A 22568-nucleotide genomic window follows, 5' to 3' on the forward strand; every position below is an offset into this window, starting at 1 on the left:
AAGTGTCAGACGCGTCTCTCTCAAGTGGCAGGAGGAAACAAACTCTGAGTCTCAGGTTTTCTCCCTTCTCTATACAAAATTAAAAGGAGGCTTCTCTTAGAACTCTGTGTTGCCATGATGACACCTGCTTCCACCTGAACTTAACTTTTCCCAAACCTTGAGCTAACCTATGCATTTTTCTATGGAAATGTTTTTCTTAAGCTATGTTAATGAACTATGTACTTACCCTAGACTCTGTCTTTCTTCAAGTCAATTCTGTTTAAGACACAGAACCCATAAGGGCTCAACAAACCAGTATGTTTTACTCATACAATTATTCTCTTAATCTATGTTAATGAAACTATATATTTGCATGGAAACCTGTCAAGATTCATATCAATCATTTTATGGCACGGGATGATTTACCTTGACGCAGTCAATAAGCAGAAGTAGATGTTTTTCTGGAACTCTCTTGCTTTTTCGATGATCCAGCGGATGTTGGCAATTTGATCTCTGGTTCCTCTGCCTTTTCTAAATCCAGTTTGAAGTTCATGGTTCATATACTGTTGGAGCCTGGCTTGGAGAATTTTAAGCATTACTTTGCTAGGGTGTGAGATGAGTGCAATTGTGCGGTAGTTTAAACATTCTTTGGCATTGCCCTTCTTTGCAATTGGGATGAAACTGACCTTTTCCAGTCCTGTGGCCACTGTTGAGTTTTCCAAATTTGCTGGCATATTGAGTACAGCACTTTCACAGCATCATCTTTTAGGATTTGAAATAGCTCAACTGGAATTCCATCACCTCCACTAGCTTTGTTCATAGTGATGCTTCCTAAGGCCCACTTGACTTCGCATTCCAGGATGTCTGGCTCTAGGTGAGTGATCATGCCATCGTGGTTATCTGGGTCATGAACATCTTTTTTGTACAGTTCTTCTGGGTATTGTTGCCACCTCTTCTTAATATCTTCTGCCTCTGTTAGGTCCATACCATTCCTGTCTTTTTTTGTGCCCATAATGCCCATATTTGCATGAAATGTTCCCTTGGTATCTCTAATTTCTTGAGGAGATCTCTAGTCTTTCCTATTCTATTGTTTTCCTCTATTTCTTTGCACTGATCACTGAGGAAAGCTTTCTTATCTTTCCTTGCTATTTTCTGGAATTCTATGTTCAAATGGGTATATCTTTCCTTTTCTCTTTTGCCTTTAGCTTCTCTTCTTTACTCAGTTATTTGTAAGGCCTCCTCTGACAGCCATTTTGCCTTTTAGCATTTCTTTTTCTTGGGGATGGTCTTGATCACTGCCTCTTCTACAATGTCACGAACCTCCGTGACATAGAGTTCTTTAGGCACTCTATCAGATCTAATCCCTTGAATCTACTTGTCACTTACACTGTATAATCATAAGGGATTTGATTTAGGTCATACCTGAATGGTCTAGTGGTTTTCCCTACTCTCTTCAATTTAAGTCTGAATTTTGCAATAAGGAGTTCATCATCCTTATGATCCTTACCACCCTTATGATCCTTAGCACCCAGTCTTGTTTTTGCTGACTGTATAGAGTTTCTCCATCTTTGGCTGCAAAGAATATAATCAATCTGATTTCAGTGTTGACCATCTGGTGATGTCCATGTGTAGAGTCTTCTCTTGTGTTGTTGGAAGAGGGTGTTTGCTATGACCAGTGCATTCTCTTGGCAAAACTCTGTTAGCCTTTGACCTGCTTCATTTTGTACTCCAAGGCCAAATTGCCTGGAGTGTTTCTTGACTTCTTTCTGTACTCCAGGTGTTTCTTGACTTCCTATTTTTGCATTCCAGTCCCCTATAATGAAAAAAGCATCTTTTTGGGGTGTTAGTTCTAAAAGGTCTTGTAGGTCTTCATAGAACCATTCAACTTCAGCTTCTTCAACATTACTGGTTGGGGCATAGACTTGGATTACTGTGATATTGAATGGTTTGCCTTGGAAACAAACAGAGATCATTCTGTCATTTTTGAGATTGCATCCAAGTACTGCATTTTGGACTCTTTAGTTGAATATGATGGCTACTCCATTTCTTCTCTTGCTCACAGTAGTAGATATAACGGTCATCTGAGTTAAATTCCCCCATTCCAGTCCATTTTAGTTCACCAGTTCCTAAAATGTTGATGTCCACTCTTGCCATCTCCTGTTTGATTCACTTCCAATTTGCCTTGATTTATGGACCTAACATTCCAGGTTCCTATGCGATACTGCTCTTTACAGCATCGGACTTTACTTCTATCACCAGTCACATCCACAGCTGGGTATTGTTTTTGTTTTGGCTCTGTCTCTTTATTCTTTCTGGAGTTATTTCTCCACTGATCTCCAGTAGCATACTAGGCACCTACCAACCTGAGGAGTTCATCTTTCAGTGTTTCAGAAAAACATCTACTTTTGCTTTATTGACTACAACAAAGCCTTTGACTATGTTGATCACAACAAACTGTGGAAAATTCTTAAAGATATGGGAACACCAGACCACCTGATCTGCCTTCTGAGAAACCTGTATGCAGGTTGAGAAGCAACAGTTAGAACTGGACATGGAACAGACTGGTTCCAAACCGGAAAAGGAGTACGTCAAGGCTGTATATTGTCACTCTGTTTATTTAACTTATATGCAGAGTACCTCATGCTGAACACCAGGCTAGATGAAGTACAAGCTGGAATCAAGATTGCAGGGAGAAATATCAATAATCCCAGATATGCAGATGGCCCCACTTTATGGCAGAAAGCGAAGAAGAACTAAAGAGCCTCTTGATGAAAGTGAAAGAGGAGAGTGAAAATGCTAGCTTAAAACTCAACATTCAGAAAACTAAGAGCATGGCATCTGGTCCCATCACTTCATGGCAAATAGATGGGGAAACAATGGAAACAGTGGCTGACTTTATTTTTGGGGGCTCCAAAACCACTGTATGGTGACTGCACCCATGAAATTAAAAGCTGCTTGCTCCTTGGAAGAAAAGTTATGACCAACTTAGGCAGCATATTAAAAAGCAGAGACATTACTTTGCCAACAAAGGTCCATCTAGTCAAAGATACGGTTTTTCCCATTGTCATGTATGGATGTGAGGGTTGGACTATAAAGAAAGCTGAGTACCCAAGAATTGATGCTTTTGAACTGTGGTGTTGGAGAAGACTCTTGAGAGTCCCTTGGACTGTAAGGAGATCAAACCAATCAATCCTAAAGGAAATCAGTCCTGAATATTCATTGGAAGGACTGATGCTGAAGTGGAAACTCCAATACTCTGACCACCTGATGCAAAGAAATGACTCATTGGAAAAGCCCCTGATGCTGGGCAAGACGGAAGGCAGGAGAAGGGGACAACAGAGGATAAGATGGTTGGATAGCATCACCAACTCGACGGACATGAGTGTGAGTAAGCTCTGGGAGTTGGTGATGGACAGGGAAGCCTGGCATACTGCAGTCCATGGGGTTGTAAAGAGTCAGACACAACCGAGGGACTGAAATGAACTGACTCACCTTGTGGCGATGTTATCTCAAAATGCATGTTATGGGTGAGGGACCTGGTGCCACTCTGAGTTTTGAGACATTTCCTGTCTCTAATTAGCAGCCTGCTGCTGCTGCTAAGTCACTTCAGTCGTGTCCGACTCTGTGCGACCCCACAGACGGCAGCCCACCAGGCTCCTCTGTCCCTGGGATTCTCCAGGCAAGAATACTGGAGTGGGTTGCCATTTCCTTCTCCAATGCATGAAAGTGAAAAGTGAAAGTGAAATCACTCAGTCGTGTCCTACTCTTAGCGACCCCATGGACTACAGCCTACCAGGCTCCTCCGTCCATGGGATTTTCCAGGCAAGAGTACTGGAGTGGGTTGCTGTTGCCTTCTCCGTAGCAGCCTGCTGATAGGTATATAACATATACCTACCATAGGCTAGCAGGTGGGGCACTGTTTCTGCCCCCTTCTGATGTCTATGTCAGAAGCTTTGTCTTATCTCTTTTATAATTTAATAAAACCTTATCACACAAAAGCTCTGAGTGATCAAGCCTTGTCACTGGCCCCAGATTGAATTCCTCTCCTCCAGAGGCCAAGAATCCTGGTGTCATCCATGGCTCAGCAACAACCTTTCACTACTGTATGGCACATGGAACTATATTCAATATCTTGTAATAAACTATAATGCAAAGTGTTATGAAAAAGAATATATATATATATATGTATAACTGAGTGGCTTTGCTATACACCAAAAACTAACACAACACTGTAAATCAACTATATTTCAATTTTAAAAAATCTACAGAATGACTCATAAGCTTGAAACCCAAGGAATAATGCACTAAAAAATGAATTCTCACTGTGTTTGGTCTGAAAAGAATTCTGATCACCATGGAATACTTAGCAGATACTGCATATGGACAAAGACAATAATATTTGGGTGTTTATGCATGTTAGTGTATGTGTCCTCTACACAGTACATTTCATATCCACTCATACTCACCATCTTTGGTTAATCAAGTAGATGCAGACAGGGTAAGATGGAATCTCTATGAGGCCAGACAGGGCCAAGTTGGCATAAATGTTTCCACCTAGATCACCTGCACTCAGAGTGAGGCCATAATACACCAAGCTGCACACGAACCTGCAATTGGGGGTGAAAGACAAGACAGACAATGAAAAAGTCCATAAGAATTTGTCAGAAAAGATTACAATACTGGTTCAAGTAATGCCTTCTGTCTCAAAGAGTAAGTTTGACTCCCTCACTAGGCTTTCTATCCTAATAGAATTTCTATACTAGGACAAAATTAAAAAAATAAAGGGGCCTTGGAAATGATGTGAGCAACATCTAGATGCTCTATAAAGCAAACGAGTCACCAGGTCCTGAGAGAGATGTCGTTAGTGCCCTCATTACACACTTCTGCATTTATTAGAAGACAATGACTCTATTTTAAATTTATTTAATTCAACTATTTATAAACACTTGCCCTAAGCAGTCATTGTGATATTATGAAAATGACTCTAGAAAAGAACTCCTAGGGAGCAAGCCAACAGGGGACGGTATTGAGAACACATGCTAATAAGTGCCTGCGTCGCCAGTGGGTGGCCTGCAGGCCAGAGTGACAGGGACTGTAACACCTGGCCAGAGTCTCAACCCCTCCTGGCATTCAGCAGGTGCATATGCTGCAGACAGCCAGAACAGGGAAGAGAAGATGAGGCCGTGGCAGAGGCAGGCTCCTCTAGGACTATCAAAGCCAGTCACTGATTTCTGCGCAGCATTGCAGAAACATCGAGGCAGCAGCCCTTGCGTGGCAGATATTGTGCCAGGCGTGGAGCCTATGTCTTACAGCCCAGAAGCTACGCTGGAGAAAAGGCCATCTTGAAACTCCAAACTGGGGAGTAACAGGAACTTCTTCCAGACTGAAGGGAATACAGCACTCTCTGCTTATCCACAGAGGATACGTTCCAAGACTCCCAGTGGATGCCTGAAACCATCGTTAGTATCAAACCCTTTATATACTATTTTTTGCCCTAGACATCCATACCTATGATAAGGTTAGCTTCTATCTTGGGCCCAGTAAGAGAACATCTGAATTGCTGGCATCACTACTCTTATGCTTTGGGGTCATTACTAAGTAAAATAAGGGTGATGTGAACACAAGCCCTGCGATACGGACAGTCGATCTGATAAGTAAGACAGTGACTAAGTGACTAACAAGCAGGATATGCTGGACAAAGAGATGATTCATGCCTTAGGTGGGATGGAGTGGGAGCGTATGAGATTTCATCATACACTTAGAATGTCACGCAATTTAAAACTTATGAGTTGTTACTTTCTGGAATTTTTCATTTAATATTTTCAGACTGCAGTTGACCTCAGGTAATTGAAACCACAGAGAGCAAAACCTTTTGTGCCTAGGAAACTGCATTATTAAAAATAAAATGAACTAGAACAGAACATAAATAAACCCTGAAACTTGGCTTTGTTAAATATGAATGCATTTTGTAAACTAAAAATTTCTATCCAACAGTAAAACACTTGGGTTTTGGAAATTCATTAGTTTTTACGTTTATACAGTTCATTTTGACAAGTGTTAATTACGAGGAAACTCCCACTTGCATCTCTTTTCCTTAGAAAAAGTCCAATAAGCTACAACTATGAAGAGATCAACAGGAAAGGGAAAGCTTTCTTTCCATCTCTGCCAAAAAAGCAAAGTGGGCCAAGTGCCCTAGGTTATTATTAAGAATGGGCCACAGGAACCAAGGAGAGGGAAGGCGAGGGAAGAGAGGTCCCTGGAGATGGCCTGCTGAGTGACTCATCCCTCTCTGGCAAATGAGCTCCGGCAGCAGCTACTTCCCATTACTTCGTCCTAGGTGGAGCTGTCATTCATAAACTATGGATGATGAGCAGAGTCACAGCTGGGACATCACGGGTAAGGATGCAAAGCAACAGTGAATTGTCTGTTTTCCCTGCCTGCTAGTACTTTGCTGTGAGCAGCAAGCTAAGCAAACTGAAATATTTTCCTAATTTTTTTTTCTTCACTCCACACAGCCTGTGGGATCTCAGTTCCCCAACCAGGGATTGAACCTGTGTCCCCTGCATCAGAAGCACAGGGTTTTAACCACTGGACTGCCAGGGGAATCCCCTTCCTAAAATATTTTTTAAATCCTTTCCATCTGCAGTGGGGACGAGACCCTCCTCTTACTTAATGCTATTCCTAATGTATTGTATGTGTTGGTATGTATTTATTCTGCATTTAAAATAGAAGTCCTAGTGAAGTATTCCAGACATAGAAATACACATACATATTTAATTCAGGCTGTGAAGGCAGTAAGAAGGGCACAAACAAACAAAGCCGGTTCAAGACGCTAGAGGAGCTTAGCTGGTGGTAAGAGAAAATCAGGAGAACGTGCAAGGCCTCTGGTCCCGAGATGGGGACCCCACCTACAAATTTCCTTGATGGTAGAGTGGTCGTTTGGATGCATAATCACAGCTATTAAAATCATTTCAATCCTGTTTATGGGACCCAAACAAAAATTTTAAATGCTTGCATAATATTTAACAGTATACTTAGGGCATCATGGAATTATTATCCTGCACTACTGTGGGAAATAACCAAAGGAACAGATGTTCAACACAGAGGTATAATTTCACTCCCCAGTTAAGGCTTTCTTCAATGACAGATCCACAGAAAAGATTTTAGAATTTTATAGCATCTTCAAAAAGAATGGCACTATGTGGAATGACACTGTCTCTGTTATCGTGTATTTTAGCATTCTGAGCCCTGGGGGAAGAAGTTTATTTGAGAAGAGCTCCTTTGGCTGTGTAAGACACAAAATAAACAGGAATATTCTCCCTGACTCTGGGTCTAATTTATTTGTCTATTTTTTTTAATCCCCTGAAGTCCAGAACCCCAAAATTAATATTCCTGGGAAAAAAAACCTTAAAATTTTAAGTAAGTAACCCCTAAGAAAGCAGATGCTTCCTCCAAGGCAGAGGGTTTGACTGACTCTCTACATGACACACAAATGCAGTTTTATGGAGCCTTAAAGTACCTGAACATACTTTGTAAGTATTTCCTTTACAATTGATAGAACCTCAAATTAGTAGCTCCCATGGAAGGACATAGAAATTGGCATACTGAGTCAAGTGAGTCAGACAGAGAAAGATAAATATCATGTGATGTTGCTTATATGTGGAATCAAAAAAAGGGTACAAATAAACTTATCTACAAAACAGAGTTACAGATGTGAAAACAAACTTACGGTTATCAGGGGTAAGGGGGAGAGACAAATTGAGAGACTGGGATTGGCAGATACACAGAGTGTGTGTGTTGGGTTGGGGGGGTTGCAGTGTGTGCTTGAACTCATTTGCTAAGTCATGTCTGACTCTTTGTGACCCTGTGTACTGTAGCCCTCCAGGCTCCTCTGTCCACAGGATTTTCCAGGCAAGAACACTGGAGTGGGTTGCCATGCCCTCCTTCAGGGGATCTTCCCAACCCAGGGATCGAAGCTATGTCTCCTGCATTGGAAGGCAGGTTCTATACCACTACCACCAACTGGGAAGCCCCCATACATACCCTACTACATATAAAATAGATAACTGACAGTCCTTCCTTGTGCTACTGTATAGCACAGGGAACTCTGCTCAAAACTCTATAATGGCCTGTATGGGAAAAGAATCTAAAAAAAATGGATATATGTATATGCACGACTGATTCACTTTGCTGCACACTTGAAGCTAACACAACAGTGTAGATCAACTGTACACCAATAAAAATTTTATTTATCAATTGATTATTTTAAAATAGGTTCCTTTAGTCCCTTAATCCCCATGCCTGCAAGCTTGTGTCCTTCATTCAACATTTCTTATGTATCCATGATATTCCAGCAGCAAGCTGGCTCAGTGAGCTGGTGTGACCTGGCCCCTAACCATTTAGGTGATAGCCAGGGTTTGATTGGGTGGGAAAAGAGAATCATGCTATAGAAAACTATCTTTGCAGCTTCTTATTCTCAATCTACTGCTCTTTTCAGCTTTATATATATATGATTAACTTCATATAAAATTACTTCCCATGTGAAAAATACAAGTTTCTATGTAGCCTTCTTGCCAAATACATGCAAACCACAGCACAACGATCCTTTACCCCGGTAAATATGATGTTCATGTCCAATCCTGGACCAATTACACTTATGGCACTTTAATGGAATGACTATTAAAACACATGGGTACTCTACAAATTCTACATATGGATTATCCATTTCTCCCTTTTCCACAATTTTACTCTTTCAATGGAACCATTTTGAACCATTCAGTGCAATCTACATTAATGCTAAGAACATTGTGAGGGCAGGTCAGAATCAGCCAAACTAGAAAATCAGTTTTGGAGAGTGCTAACCCATTCATTCACTGACTGGCACCAGGGCTTTGAGGCTGCTTTGAGGCTGTCATGTGGCACTCCTAGGATCTCATTCATAGGAGGGATAACAGTTAGCTCACTTGTTGAGTCAGTGAGTGGGAATGTTAAATTAGAATGTGCTACCTACCTGAGGCCAAAACCAAGGGGAGGTGCTTCAAAGTTCTCAGAAACTCTTCTGTCCCTGGTCTGTCTGCTGCTTTCCTTCTTTTTTAAGGAGGAGGGTTGGGGGATTTAGGTCCATCTAGTCAAGGCTAGGGAGAAGGCAATGGCACCCCACTCCAGTACTCTTGCCTGGAAAATTCCATGAACGGAGGAGCCTGGTGGGCTGCCATCCATGGGGTCGCGAAGAGTCAGACACGACTGAGCGACTTCCCTTTCACTTTTCACTTTCATGCATTGGAGAAGGGAATGGCAACCCACTCCAGTGTTCTTGCCTGGAGAATCCCAGGGACAGAGGAGCCTGGTGGGCTGCCGTCTATGGGGTCACACAGATTTGGACATGACTGAAGTGACTTAGCAGCAGCAGCAGCAGTCAAGGCTATGGTTTTTCCAGTAGTCATGTATGGATGTCAGAGTTGGACTATAAAGAAAGCTGAGCACTGAGAATTGATGCTTTTGAACTGTGGTGTTGGAGAAGACTCTTGAGAGTCCCTTGGACTGCAAGGAGATCCAACCAGTCCATTCTAAAGGAGATCAGTCCTGGGTGTTCACTGGAAGGACTGATGCTGAAGTGGAAACTCTAATACTTTGGCCACCTGATTCGAAGAGCTGACTCATTTGAAAAGACCCTGATGCTGGGAAAGATTGAGGGTAGGAGAAGGGGACAACAGAGGATGAGACGGCTGGATGGCGTCAATGACTCGATGGACATGAGTTTGGGTGAAATCCAGGAGTTGGTGATGGACAGGGAGGCCTGGCGTGCTGCAGTTCATAGGATCGCAGAGAGTCAGACATGATTGAGTGACTGAACTGAACTGAACTGGGGGATTTAAAATTTACATTAGATACTTCATAAGCAAAAATGTGTTTCTGACATCTATAAGTTCAGTAAACCTCCCGGCAGGCACCATTATTTCCTCCTTGAAAGGGAGGATGCTGAAAAAGCTCAGGTGAGTACAATGCCTAAGGGAGGCAGGGGAGGGTTGTTTTTTTGAAAACAATCTCATGCTGAATGCAAGAGTGAAATTTTCTGTAACCCTGAAGAAAGAAGAGATTATCAATAACCTGGGTTGCAGATCAACAGCAGAGCTCTTAGAGAGAATTACCAGATGAACATCAGGGTCAGCGTGTGCCCCAGGAGCACCCGGTGACGAAACAGGTCCAGGAAGCTGCCGGCCTCCTCGCAGCTCCCGTCGGCTGGGTGTGCCAGTGAGAAGCTGCACCTGAGCTGCCGGTTCCTCTTGGCGATGAGGCACAGAGCGGCTTCAGCCTCACGCAGCCGACCCTGGGAGTATAACCAACGAGGTGATTCAGGAATGGATCTGAAAGAGACGTCATCAAAGGCTGTATATTCATATAGGTACATACGCACCAGAAAGAGACAGATCCCCCATGCAGGACATGGTCCCCAGACCACAAGTGGATTCCATGTTAGGTTTAGAGCTTGACTCTCCCAATGACATGTGGAAGAGAGAGGGCTACAGAGGGCAGCTGTCAACAGCTGCCAACATTAATAATGGCCTCTTTTATGAATGGAAACCAAAAACATGCTTCCAAAGCTGCAGCGAAAAAAGCGGACTATGCATTTACTTTTTTTACTTATTTTTAATTGAAGGAAAATTGTTTTACAGTATTGTGTCGGCTACTATCAAACATCAACATGACGCATTTACTTTTCAGAAAATTTTAATATATTAATAGCAATTTATAATTATAAATTATATACATAATATATAAACAGCAATACAATACTGAGTAATTCTTCATAAAACATGCATCAGAGATGAGACTCCAAATCATGGTCAAGTGTTGTCAGAATAATATTTATAAACATAATACAGAGTTTTTAAAGATCTGAAAAAGCCTCACAAAGATTAAAATCTCTATTATACATCAGAAAAGAATTTTTAAAGTGCTTTTAACATAGTGATGCTATTTAAGAGGTAGAGATTATTTGAAGACTACATATAAAAATGAAAAAGAAGTGATGACATTTTAGCAGCTCTAGAGCTTTTAAAGTTTTAATATTTTCCAGTCAGCTGACACACTCACTTTAATATATCCTGAGGATATTTCCTGATCTCCCAAGTCCTTCAAGAAACAAAGCTTATTTTCTGGTTAAGTTTCAGTTCTGAAAAACAACAGCTGTTTCTCACTATAGCTATAAAGTATCGAACATTTCTATTGCCACAGCAGTTCTCTTTCATCAGTTTAAAGACAGGTATTATGCATCTTTTCTCCTCTTCACAGTTCTGCATATTTTTAGGGGACCTTTCAAAACCAACTGTGGCAGGAACATGGACACCCTATTTATAAAACACAGCATCAAACCTTTTGATCTAATTTGATATTATTTGACTAAAATGAAACTTATATGCATTTACTTTTCTTTGATGTACTTGTTTTTAATTGAAGGATATTTAAAGTGCCTTCTAGAACTTTCCATGCCTTTCAGTACGGAGAGTGAAGGGCAACCAACACCACAGTTTGTAACTTCATGGAGAGCCAGTTCGTCAATAACCATTTGAGCACTTTCATTTTGCATAAGCAATGTAATAAGCACTGAGAGGAAAGACAATGAAAACCAAAAAAGGCAGGCATTTTCCCAGGAGTTCTGCTCGGGGGAGAGACTATGCAGGCACAACATTTGGTTATCAACAAAGGCTTCTATAACCTCCTGAAAAAATTCCTTTATCCACCTTTTCACTGCTATCTGATTATTGTTACTAATACACAAGTAAATAGCCAAGTAAAATGCCATTTGGTTGGAAGTTAGGTCAGCCGATGATGATCATCTGATCAACCGGTCCTATCCACAGGGCCATATATGAGGTACAATGTAAAACTATCTGATCAAGCCTAAATACAAATAAAAAGAACATAAGACTGGTGGGGTGAATATGGAGAGTATACGTGGGATAGAAATATAACTGAAATAACAGAAAATCTATTATAGTAAAAATTAAACCTGAGGAGGACCAGAGGAGTGGGAAAGAACCAACAAAGACACAGTCAACATATTAGCAGTCACTATCATTATATCTTTGACTAATTTATTCCCCCCTTCCTATTAAGGTTCTCTGTGTTTTCAGAATTGTTTATAAGCAATAAAGTCACTTTTAAAACTTTATAAATCATGTTTAAAGATGGTATTTGAGAGATACTCAGGTTTTAGAAATTTGACTCTGTTAATAAAACTATTTCTACTTGGATTTATCTGGATGATTTAAATTTAGGACCTGATATTTCTCCACATTTTGAGATGCCGATAAGCTTCTCAACAACGAAGCCCCACCCAGTTGCCAATGGACAGATTTAGGACTACGAGTTCTAACTCGAACTGATTATTCCCACAGAACAGTAGGGCATGTTTCTAAAAGGAAAAAGAGGCCCTTGAATATGCTGCCCTCTACACAGTGTCCTGATCACTTTTAAAAGCTATATTGCTAATTTAACACTGAGGCCTCTGCTTGAAAATGTCCTGTGAATTTCTTTCAAGCTGGAAAATCTTTTTAAATTAAGGGGGCACTGATTTCTAAAATAAAACTGTTCTAATTCAAGTATTGTGAAAATGAGGAATTTTTGAGCTAAGTAACAAGATCTCTAGTAAAACAAACAAGGTATGTCTCTAAAATGACATGACTGTTTCTGATGTTGCTGACAGTTAATGAAGGCTAATTCTAAAGGTTTTTGTGCTAACATCTGTCCAATGGACAGGAGGCAGCTGGTCTATGGAAGGGCCCAGGGCTTTGGTGCTGGGAAATGCAGCTGAGCAAAGAGCCAGGGCTTTTCAGAGCTTGCTTTATAGAGGTTAGGCTCCGTCTGAGGCAGAAATAAGGGACCACTGGAAGGGCGCCAGGTAAGTACTGCAGAATTTAGACAAAAAAGTGAATGACTGGGTATCCGACCATGAAAAGCTTGGAGCGGGTGGCTTTTAAGCAAACTGGGAAGGCTACTAATAAATAAGAGAAATGGCGAGAAGGGCACTGAAGGAGCTGGCCATAGCACTGAGTAGGAGGCACCGGGGCAGACCAGCCTAAGGTGTAAACCGGAACAGTGAGCAGCTTAGTATGCTGATGGGAACACAAGATGGGATAGGAGAGAAACTGGAGGCTGACTGCAGCAAGCCTTACTTTCTAGGCTTGATGGAATACACATATAGTGTGATTTTATGTGCTTTCTTCCATTTCCCATTTTTCATGACCCGAATTAATCTCCAATCAAGTCAAAGTCCCCACCGAGTACTAAGTGGTAACAAACAGAATATACATTCTGAAAACTAAAAGAATGCCTTGGATCAACCAGTGAAGTCACTCTACTATTGAAGGAGGGATGAGAACCAGCCTGGATTAAGAAGTATACCTGTGTGCTCACTCACTCAGTCGTGTTTGACTCTTTGTGACCCCATGGTCTCTGCGTCTCCTGCATTGGCAGGCAGATTCTTTACCAACTGTGCCACCTGGAAAGCTCTAAGAAGGAGGCAGTTTATTAAATATTTAAAAAGAAAATTCATTTATTTACTAATATGAATGCTTATTAATTCAAGGAATCCGTTTTTTTCCCCAAAATTTACAATATACAGCTTAATAAAATATGGCTAGTTTTCCTTTCTAATAAAATTATCTCACTCTAGTTCACATAACTGAATGCATTTCATAAATTTTACCTTTCTAATATAGTTTGGGGCCTTCCCTGGAGGCTCAGTGGTAAAGAATCTGTCTGCTAAGCAGGAGACATGGGTTCAATCCCTGGGTAGGGAAGATTCCCTGGAGAAGGAAATGGCAACCCACTCTGGCATTCTTGCCTGGGAAATCCCATGGACAGAGAAACCTGGTGGGCTACAGTCCATGAGGTCACAAAAGAATCAGATATGACTTAGACATCAATAAATATAGGTTAACTATTTCTACTATATTCATTTTTGCACTTAACAATTCTCTTAATTTCAAAGAGAGAATGAAAACAGATTTCAGCTCAATCCCCACCAAATCTCAATAAGCAGAACTTATATAAAGAATTACTAAATCGAACTGCTACCTCAATGAAAATTCTATTACAGGTATCTCACTTTACAGCGCAGAAGAAAGCTGGCACCACTGGCTGAAAATTTTATTTATCCCAAAGATTTTGATGTTTTGGATTAAAGGTCTGATATCTAAGGGGAGAAAACCTTTCATAAGCACAGTAAAACTTCTGGAGAAACAGGCCTAAGTTGGTGGCTCATTTTACAGCCTTAAGCGGAGCATGGCATGTTATCTTGCCTTAAGAAGGGCATCACCCTTGTACTGCTTTGAATCCATGCACTCTAAGGATTTCTCCCATATCTGAGCATCTTCCCATGTCCACCTGTAGAGGCCCTGAGATGACAGTCATCTGTGGAATGAGGAGGTATCACTATATATTCAATATGCATAGACTGATCTATAATATCATACTTCGGTCACACCCCTAGCATGGGATCTGATCCAGTCTGAAGATTTTTAAGCTTAAGACATTAGGTTAAAAAAGAAACTAGTACCCTCCCTTGAGAATTTGAAGGTTAAAATGCAGAGGTTGAGAGGTTACTTTAAACAAGGGATACCTGCATTCTGAATTAATTAAGCATCTCTCTTCCCAGGAGCTGCCAAGCATTGGAGCGCTTGCGGAATTTAGTTCTTCACCAAAGTCAGTTCAGGCAAACTCCTGAAAAGGAATAACGCTGCTCATTGACCCGCATCCTCTTAAGACATTCCTTCTGCTTATTAAATTAAAAGTCTAAGAGGAAAAACTACTTACAAAGATAAGAGAAAGACCACTGTTCCCTGCAGGTTAACCAGTATGGCTAGGGTCCTCCAGGAACGGATGAAGTATCCCAACAGGGCATATTGGGCGATGCCGACTGCGAAGAAGAGGCCACCAATTGACCCTAATTCAGGAAAAGAGACTTGTTACTGGAGAAAGAACCATCTGCAACCCCATTTCCAACCCAGGTCACGGAACCAATCCTTTCTTTCTGAGATGTCAGCAGAAAGAAAAACCTACACAGATATCATCGAAGATCAGATGATAAAACCAGAAGAGACGCCAGGAAATCAGTGGGAAAGAAGGAAGGACAGATGAAAAATACAAACCACATGTGGTCAAGATAAATTTCAAGAGCTGGCCAAGTGCTTTCTGCATTGATGTTGCATGGCATCTGCCTGAAGTTGTGGCTAAGGCTTGGAAATATTACTTGCTGCGTGGTGGGAGGTTTCAGGTCATGAGACTACGGCAATGGTGGGACTGCATCTCCATCACAGCGGCTGTCCCTGAAATCCTTATCTTGAATCGCAGCCTATTCCCCCGTTCTCCATACTGTCCTTCCCCATTTATCACCACCAGATACCTGGCATTTTACATTTGTTCCTTGTCTTTCTCTTCCAAGTAGAATGTAAGTTCCACAAAGCATGAATTTTTGTCAGCACACTGACAGTAAAAACATCAACCATAGGGTTGTTAAGGATCTTATGATTTTTGAAATAAACAGCAAATGAGTACAAACCCACTGTGCTGCCCAGTATACTCGCAAATTCTGTACCTCTGACATGCTTTCTATAACTGCTACTATTAGTAGTAAAGTACACCTATCACTATTTATTTATATAATAACTACTATTTGTTGAGTATTAGACTGCGGAGGACCCTGGTAGGCTGCAGTCCATGGGGTTGCGAAGAGTCGGACACGACTGAGCAACTTCATTTTTACTTTTCACTTTCATGCATTGGAGAAGGAAATGGCAACCCACTCCAGTGTTCTTGCCTGGAGAATCCCAGGGACGGGGGAGCCTGGTGGACTGCCGTCTACGGGGTCACACAGAGTCGGACACGACTGAAGCGACTTAGCAGCAGCAGCTTAGCAGCAGACTTTATCAACATTGTCCTATAAAGCCGGTACCACTACTAGCTATCTACAGACGGAGGAAATAGCTCAGAGAAAGTTAGGTGCTGCAGTCTAAGACCTGGGGCTGCATGTGGCCCAGCCAGGGGACGCTGTCCCCCGGTCTGACTGGACAGCCTGCACTCGGTACCGTTCCTGTCCCCGTCACTATTCTAGGGAAAGGTGGGCTCCTGTGGGCATCCCACAGCAACACAACTTTGTTACAGGAATTTTCTACAACAATCCTGCAAGACAAACATTTCTCTTATTCTTGTCCACAGATTATCAATCTATAACAAAACACAATGACTTGTTTGCTGTCTGCCCTAGTGAGGAAAAAGGGGATGCAGAAGGGAAGGCTACTGTGACAGTCAGTTCAGCATGAACAGAAAACCAGTCAGGGCATGTGGTCTGCTAACTAAGGGAATGGGATTTCCATTCCCTGTGATTTCCCTAGAAACTTAGATAATCAATAGCTATTACAGATTCATTACAGTGCACCAAATAGCACCTGGTTTCCAAGAACAAGGCTTTCTGTCACTGCTCAGAACAGTTCCGAGTACTCGGTATCCACTGACAACAACGTGGGCAAAAAGACAAAGGACCACAGGATGGGACCACTTCAGCAGGACCAAGTTCAGACCCCAGTTCTTCTACACTGCCATATGACTTAGGGAAAATCCCTAAATATCTGAGTCTCTGTTTTCTCAAAAATGAAAGAGAAATAATAATACAAACCTCAAAAAGTATAGTCATTAGTTTCAAATGAAATAATGCATGCTGTACAAACGTTAGCTATACGGTCCTACTGTAAAAAGGGTATAGCCCCTTATATCTATTAACGTCCCCAAAAATGCCATCTGGAAGCCTCCCCTGGTGAGTGTCTGTTATAAAATATTACCTAGTTAGCACTTCTTTCTAACTCCAAGAATCCTTTCCTTTTTTTTTTTTTTTGGAAAGATGACCTTCCCATATTTCATCCCTGTGGTTCAAGGGGGAGATGTCAATCGTGGTTCCCCCATGGTGACCCCAGCTGGGACAATCAGAGTTCCTACCAGTATTTCAGGATTTTCAAATACTGAACTTGGCAGTAAAACCAATGACCTGCTGGGCCTCATCCCTGACTGAGCAGGGGAAGTTTCTCAGAGACGACGGGAAACAGAAATGAGACGCATCTAACTTCCTTGTTCTAAGCATTGCCAAGGCCTGGCTCTTCTTGGTTTGCGTGTGTTAACTAAGTGATTCCCCTTTGTATCTAAGCTCATAACAGTTGAATCTCTATCACAGAAAGAGATATCTCTATCAGCTGAATATGGTAATCAGGAGGAAAGGATTCAAAGGTTCCAGTTTCTTGACTTAAATACCATGATGACATGGCTATAGATAGAAGTCCCAGAAAAGGATGCAGATTTTAGGTGAAAGAAAGCAATATCTTTAATTTGAGGGGTCAAGAGACATCTGCATGTGATACCCAGCCAGAAGTTGCACACATATGCCCGGAAATGACAACAGGAATAAGGTGAGGAGATAAAGATGTGGTAAGGCTCTAGGCTATTTGGTTAAAAATTTTAATTAAAAAAAAAATGAACATTTTAAATCACCACTTCTGCATTTTGTAACTCTGGAATGCCATAGGTGGTTTTGTAGCTGTTTATGGGCCTATCCAGGTGGCACAGTGGTAAAGAATCTGCCTGCCAATGCAAGAGACTCAGGAGACTTGGGTTCCATCCCTGGGTGGGGAAGATCTCCTGGAGGAGGAAATGGCAACCCACTCCTGTTTTCTTGCCTGGGAAATCCCATGGACAGAGGAGCCTGGCAGAGTCCGTGGGGTCACAAAGAGTCAGACATAACTGAGCACGCACACACGCACCCATGGTCTTTGGTTATTTACATCTATTTTTATGATTTCTTTTCTGCTTATTTTTAATTAATTTCAAGTCTGCAACGCCTGGTCAGTTTGCACTAGCAAAAGTCAAATTTCAGCAGGTGAGAAGATAATGTACAGCGATGACTTCATTTTTATAAGCAGCACCAACGGTCCATGCAGCTTTCCAGCAGAGGGCCATGAAGCCCCCTTGATCCCTTTTTCTCTTGCCTTCTCTGCTAATTCTTTAGCAGGTCACCACGCACGCACTTTCCTCCTCTTTCAAAACATCTGCGGATTCTACAGGGGTAACCACACCAGCCTCCTGAATGGCCCCTCAATTTCTACTCTTGCTCCTCTACGATCCAGCCTGCATACACCTACCAGAGTGATCTTTCTGTATGTAAGGTTCTATGGCTCCTCTCTTTAATTCAGTCACTGGCGACTCACTGTATTTTTAGTTAAAACAAAAAACAACCCTAATTTGGCCCATCACGCACCCTACAACACTCAGCCCCTCCAGCCTGATCTCAGCCCAGCCTCCTCCTGCATCTTTTCAGGTGCTCAGAGCAGCTCATTCCTGCCCTCAGGGGCCTGTTCCTGCCACTCCATGTGACTGGAATGTTTGCTCAGAAAACCACACCCCCTAGGTCTTCCGCATCCTTCACATCTTTGATTAAATACCTACATCAAAGTTTTCTCTAACTTTCCTATTTAATGTAACTGTCTCCTGCACTTACTGCCTACTCTATTATCCTGTTTAATTTTCTTCACTGCACTTAAAGTTTTCAGAAATTACTTCACATTGGTTACGCCTCTCCTGACTAAGACATAAGTTCCGTAAGAGCAAGGACCTTCCCCCACCCAGGCCTGGCGTGTTCACTCTTATATCCTAAGTGTCTGTCTATAAAAGTAGCATCTGGATAGCATTAACATATATACCCACCACGTGTAAAACAGAGAGCTAGTGGGAGGCTGCTGCATAGCACGGGGAACTCAACTGGGTGCTCTGCGATGACTAGAGGGCTGGGATGAGGGGCGCTGGGAGGGAGGGGAAGCACGTACACGTACAGCCGACTCGGTTGTATAACAGAAACTAACACAACATGGTAACGCAATTATATTCCAATAAAAAAATAATAAATGGAAAAGGCCAACTTAAGAGACTGGGATTGACATATACACACTACAACATATAAAACAGATAAGGACCTACTGAGTGGCACAGGGAAGTTTACTCAGTACTCTGTAATGGCCTACATGGGAAAAGAACCTAAAAAAGGAGTGGATATATGAATATATATAACTGATTGACTTTGCTATCCACCTAAAACTAACACAACATTGTAAATCAACGATATTCCCATGAAAAGTTTTTTAAAAAGCAGTGTGTCTGGTACATGGCAAGGTCTGTTTAATAAATGAATGTTGCAGAAGAGATATGCAAAGGAGAAGCTCTGGAAGAACACACAGCCATCTGTTTACAGTTGTGGTCTTTGGATGAACAGGACTATATGTGTTCTTTATGTTTCACTTCTATATGTTTCTTGATTTTTTTTTTTACAATGAACATCAATAACTTTTGTTATAAGGTATTTATATAAGAAAATTAAAAACAAATATATTAATGTGACATTTTTCATAGCTTTAGTATTTTACTTTTTCTACTCTCAAAAATTTTCAATCAATTTTACTTATTCTTGTTAAGCACTACACTGCAAATGGTTAGAAATGGATGTTTTCAGTTTGCACTTATACTTCGTTATATGTACTTTATATAGTATTTTATTCATACTGCAAATATTATTTGCAATCATGCATAATTTTTCAAAACAAATTATTTTTACCGCTAAACAATCAGGGTGTCGTGCCATGCTACGGCACTTTAGTAGTGTCCAACTCTTTGCAACCCATGGACTGCAGAGCCTGCCACGCTCCTCTGTCCATGGGATTCCTCCAATTAATCCCCTCCTGTGAATCATTTAGGTTTTTCCCCTCAATTCCTTTCAGCTCTGAGTGTACTGGATGTTATAGGAGTATATAAAATCGTGCTGGAGAGCAACATGGACAGACCTAGAGAGTGTCACACTGACTGAAGTCAGATAGAAGAGAAATATCATATGACATCCCTTATATGTGGAATCTAAAAAGAAATGATACAAATGTACTTACTTACAGAACGTAAAGAGACTCACAAAGAGACTCACAGACTTACAGAACAAATGTGTGACTGCTGTGGGGGAAGGGATAGTTAAGGAGTTTGGGATGGACGAGTACACACTGCTACATTTAACAGAGAAAACCAACAAGGATGTACCCTATAGCATATGGAAAGCTGCTCAATGTTATGCTGCAGCCTGAATGGGAGGGGAGTTTGGGGGAGAACAGATACATGCATATGTATGGCTGAGACTCTTCGCTGTTCTCTTGAAATTATCACAACATTGTTCATCAGCTATATTTCAAAACAAAATAAAAAGGTTTTGTTTTATTTTTTTAATTGTACTGGAAAGAACAGCCTGGAAAGAAAGGTCAAGGACAAAACTTCAGGGGAAGACTGCTCATGGGAGAGGGAAGGAGGAAACTCCTCACAAAAGAGTTTTAGGAGCAGCAGAAACTTATTTCTGTCCTGGGTGCAGGTCAAGTGCACTGGCCTTCTAGGAACTCTCTCAAGCTCCTTCTGAATTTCACATTGAATTTGGCAACCATCTGGTACCACTGTTGCAGTTTTTTCCCCCTTTTTCCCTTTGCTATAGGAATTTTAATAGTCTTACTTTAACTCAGCCTCAAGGACAAGAACGGAACGTGAAAGCGCTTTAACAGAGATCTTTTCACTGGCTTCAGGAAACTGGAAAGGGAGCAAGAGACCAAGAGGTCTTTGTTTTTGCTGAAGGTAGGCAACGGGACAGGAATTATCCTAGAGAACTTGGTAGGGTGGGGGAAGTATACATGTTTTGTAAGAAAGCATCTTCTTCATGGAACAACTAGAGTCAAATATGAATATTTTAATAGATGAATGTGCCAGGAAGATGAAAAACATGTACTCATGATGCTTTGTATGAGCAAGATTTTGGACTCAGGGAAACGAAAACCCTAGGAGAGGGTGCTTGTGTGTCTTCCCCTGGATAATGTGAGTGGTCATGAATACCATCATCACTCATTTCTGGCAAAGTCCCAGCAAGTCTGAACCCACTACTTGCAAAAATGACTTTAACAGTCTCAATGCAAACTGAAGACTCAAAGATGTTTTCTCACTGATCCTAACTTAGGACTTGGGCTAGGAAAAAAAAAAAAAAGCCCACCTCTAATGGCTTTTCTGAAAGCTAATATAGACAAAGTGAATTATGAAGCATGATGTGTAAGAAGCAGGCAAGAAGCCTGTCCTGCAAGGAAGGAGCTGGTGTCTCCTCCTCCCAGTCTAGTTCTAACTTGTTCAACCCTCTGTGTCCTTCAGCTTGGACAGCAGTTCAGTGGACATAATACAGCAGAGCTTATTTTGCCTCTGTCTTCCAATTCAATACATCAGCCTTTACTAACTCCGAAGACAAGACCAGTGACAAAAAAGGGCCAAGCAACTAGTATTCATATGAGGTGACCCATGACAACACCCTCATGGCAGAAAGCAAAGAAGAACTAAAGCACCGCTTGATGAAGGTGAAAGAGGAGAGTGGAAAAGCTGGCCTAAAACTAAACATTCAAAAAACTAAGATCATGGGATCCAGTCCCATCACTTCATGGCAGATAAATGGGGAAACAATGGAAACAGTGACAGCTTTTATTTTGGGGGCTCCAAAATCACTGAGGACGGTGACTGCAGCCATGGAATTAAAAGACGCTTGCTTCTTGGAAGAAAGGCTATGACAAGCCAGACAGCATATTAAAAGGCAGAGACATTACTTTGCCGACAAAGGTCTATATAGTCGAAGCTATGATTTTTCTAGTAGTCATGTACGGATGTGAGAGCTGGATCATAAAGAAGGCTGAGTGCTGAAGAACTGATGCTTTTGAACTGTGGTGTTGGAGAAGACTCTTGAGAGTCCCTTGGACTGCAAGGAGATCCAACCAGTCAGTTCTGAAGGAAATCCACCCTGAATATTAGTTGGAAGGACTGATGGTGAAGCTGAAGCTCTAATACTTTGGCCACCTGATGTGAAGAGCCAACTCATTAGAAAAGATCCTGACACTGGGAAAGACTGAAGGCAGGAGGAGAAGGGGGTGACAGATGATGAGATGCTTGGATGGCATCATAGACTCAAGGGACATGAGTCTGAGCAAGCTCTGGGAGATGGTGAAGGACAGGGAAGCCTGGCGTGCTGCGGTCCATAGGATCACAAGAGTCGGACATGACTGAGTGACTGAACAACAATAAATGGAAAATACAGAGGGGAGTCCTCAGGGAAAAGTGGGATGACATGGGCCTGGCATCATCCAGGCCCTGACCGTCATGTTAGTTAGTTAAGTCGTTCAGTCGTGTCTGACTCTTAGTGACCCCATGGACTGTAGCCCACCAGGCTCCTCCGTCCATGGGATTCTCCAGGCGAGAATACTGGAGTGGGTTGCCATTTCCTTCTCCAGGGGATCTTCCCGACCCAGGGATCAAACCCAGGTCTCCCGTATTAGAGGCAGACGCTTTAACCTCTGAGCCACCAGGGAAGCCTTGGTCTGTCATGAGCTGTGTGAAAACAGGCACACAACCTCTCCTTTCGTTTGGGGGAACACATTGACTGAAACCACCCACTCTGGCCAGGCACCAGTAATCATTTGCAGTATTTTATGACAGGAGGTCCT

At 41.8% G+C, this 22568-nt stretch overlaps 1 protein-coding gene across 1 annotated transcript in view; it reads right to left on the minus strand.

Moving 5' to 3' along the window:
- The window catches only part of SLC22A15 (solute carrier family 22 member 15), a 95097-nt gene that overhangs the window by 21077 nt on the left and 51452 nt on the right, over positions 1-22568 (minus strand). Inside the window, exons 5-7 of the mRNA XM_068965921.1 lie at positions 14797-14926; positions 10128-10343; positions 4446-4586 (exon numbers count right to left, since the gene is read on the minus strand). Coding sequence (XP_068822022.1) covers positions 4446-4586; positions 10128-10343; positions 14797-14926 — 487 coding nt within the window. The remainder of the gene's footprint in view (positions 1-4445; positions 4587-10127; positions 10344-14796; positions 14927-22568) is intronic.

The sequence above is a fragment of the Capricornis sumatraensis genome, chromosome 2 (assembly GCF_032405125.1).
Source record: "Capricornis sumatraensis isolate serow.1 chromosome 2, serow.2, whole genome shotgun sequence".
In the NCBI taxonomy this organism is placed as follows: Eukaryota; Metazoa; Chordata; class Mammalia; order Artiodactyla; family Bovidae; genus Capricornis; species Capricornis sumatraensis.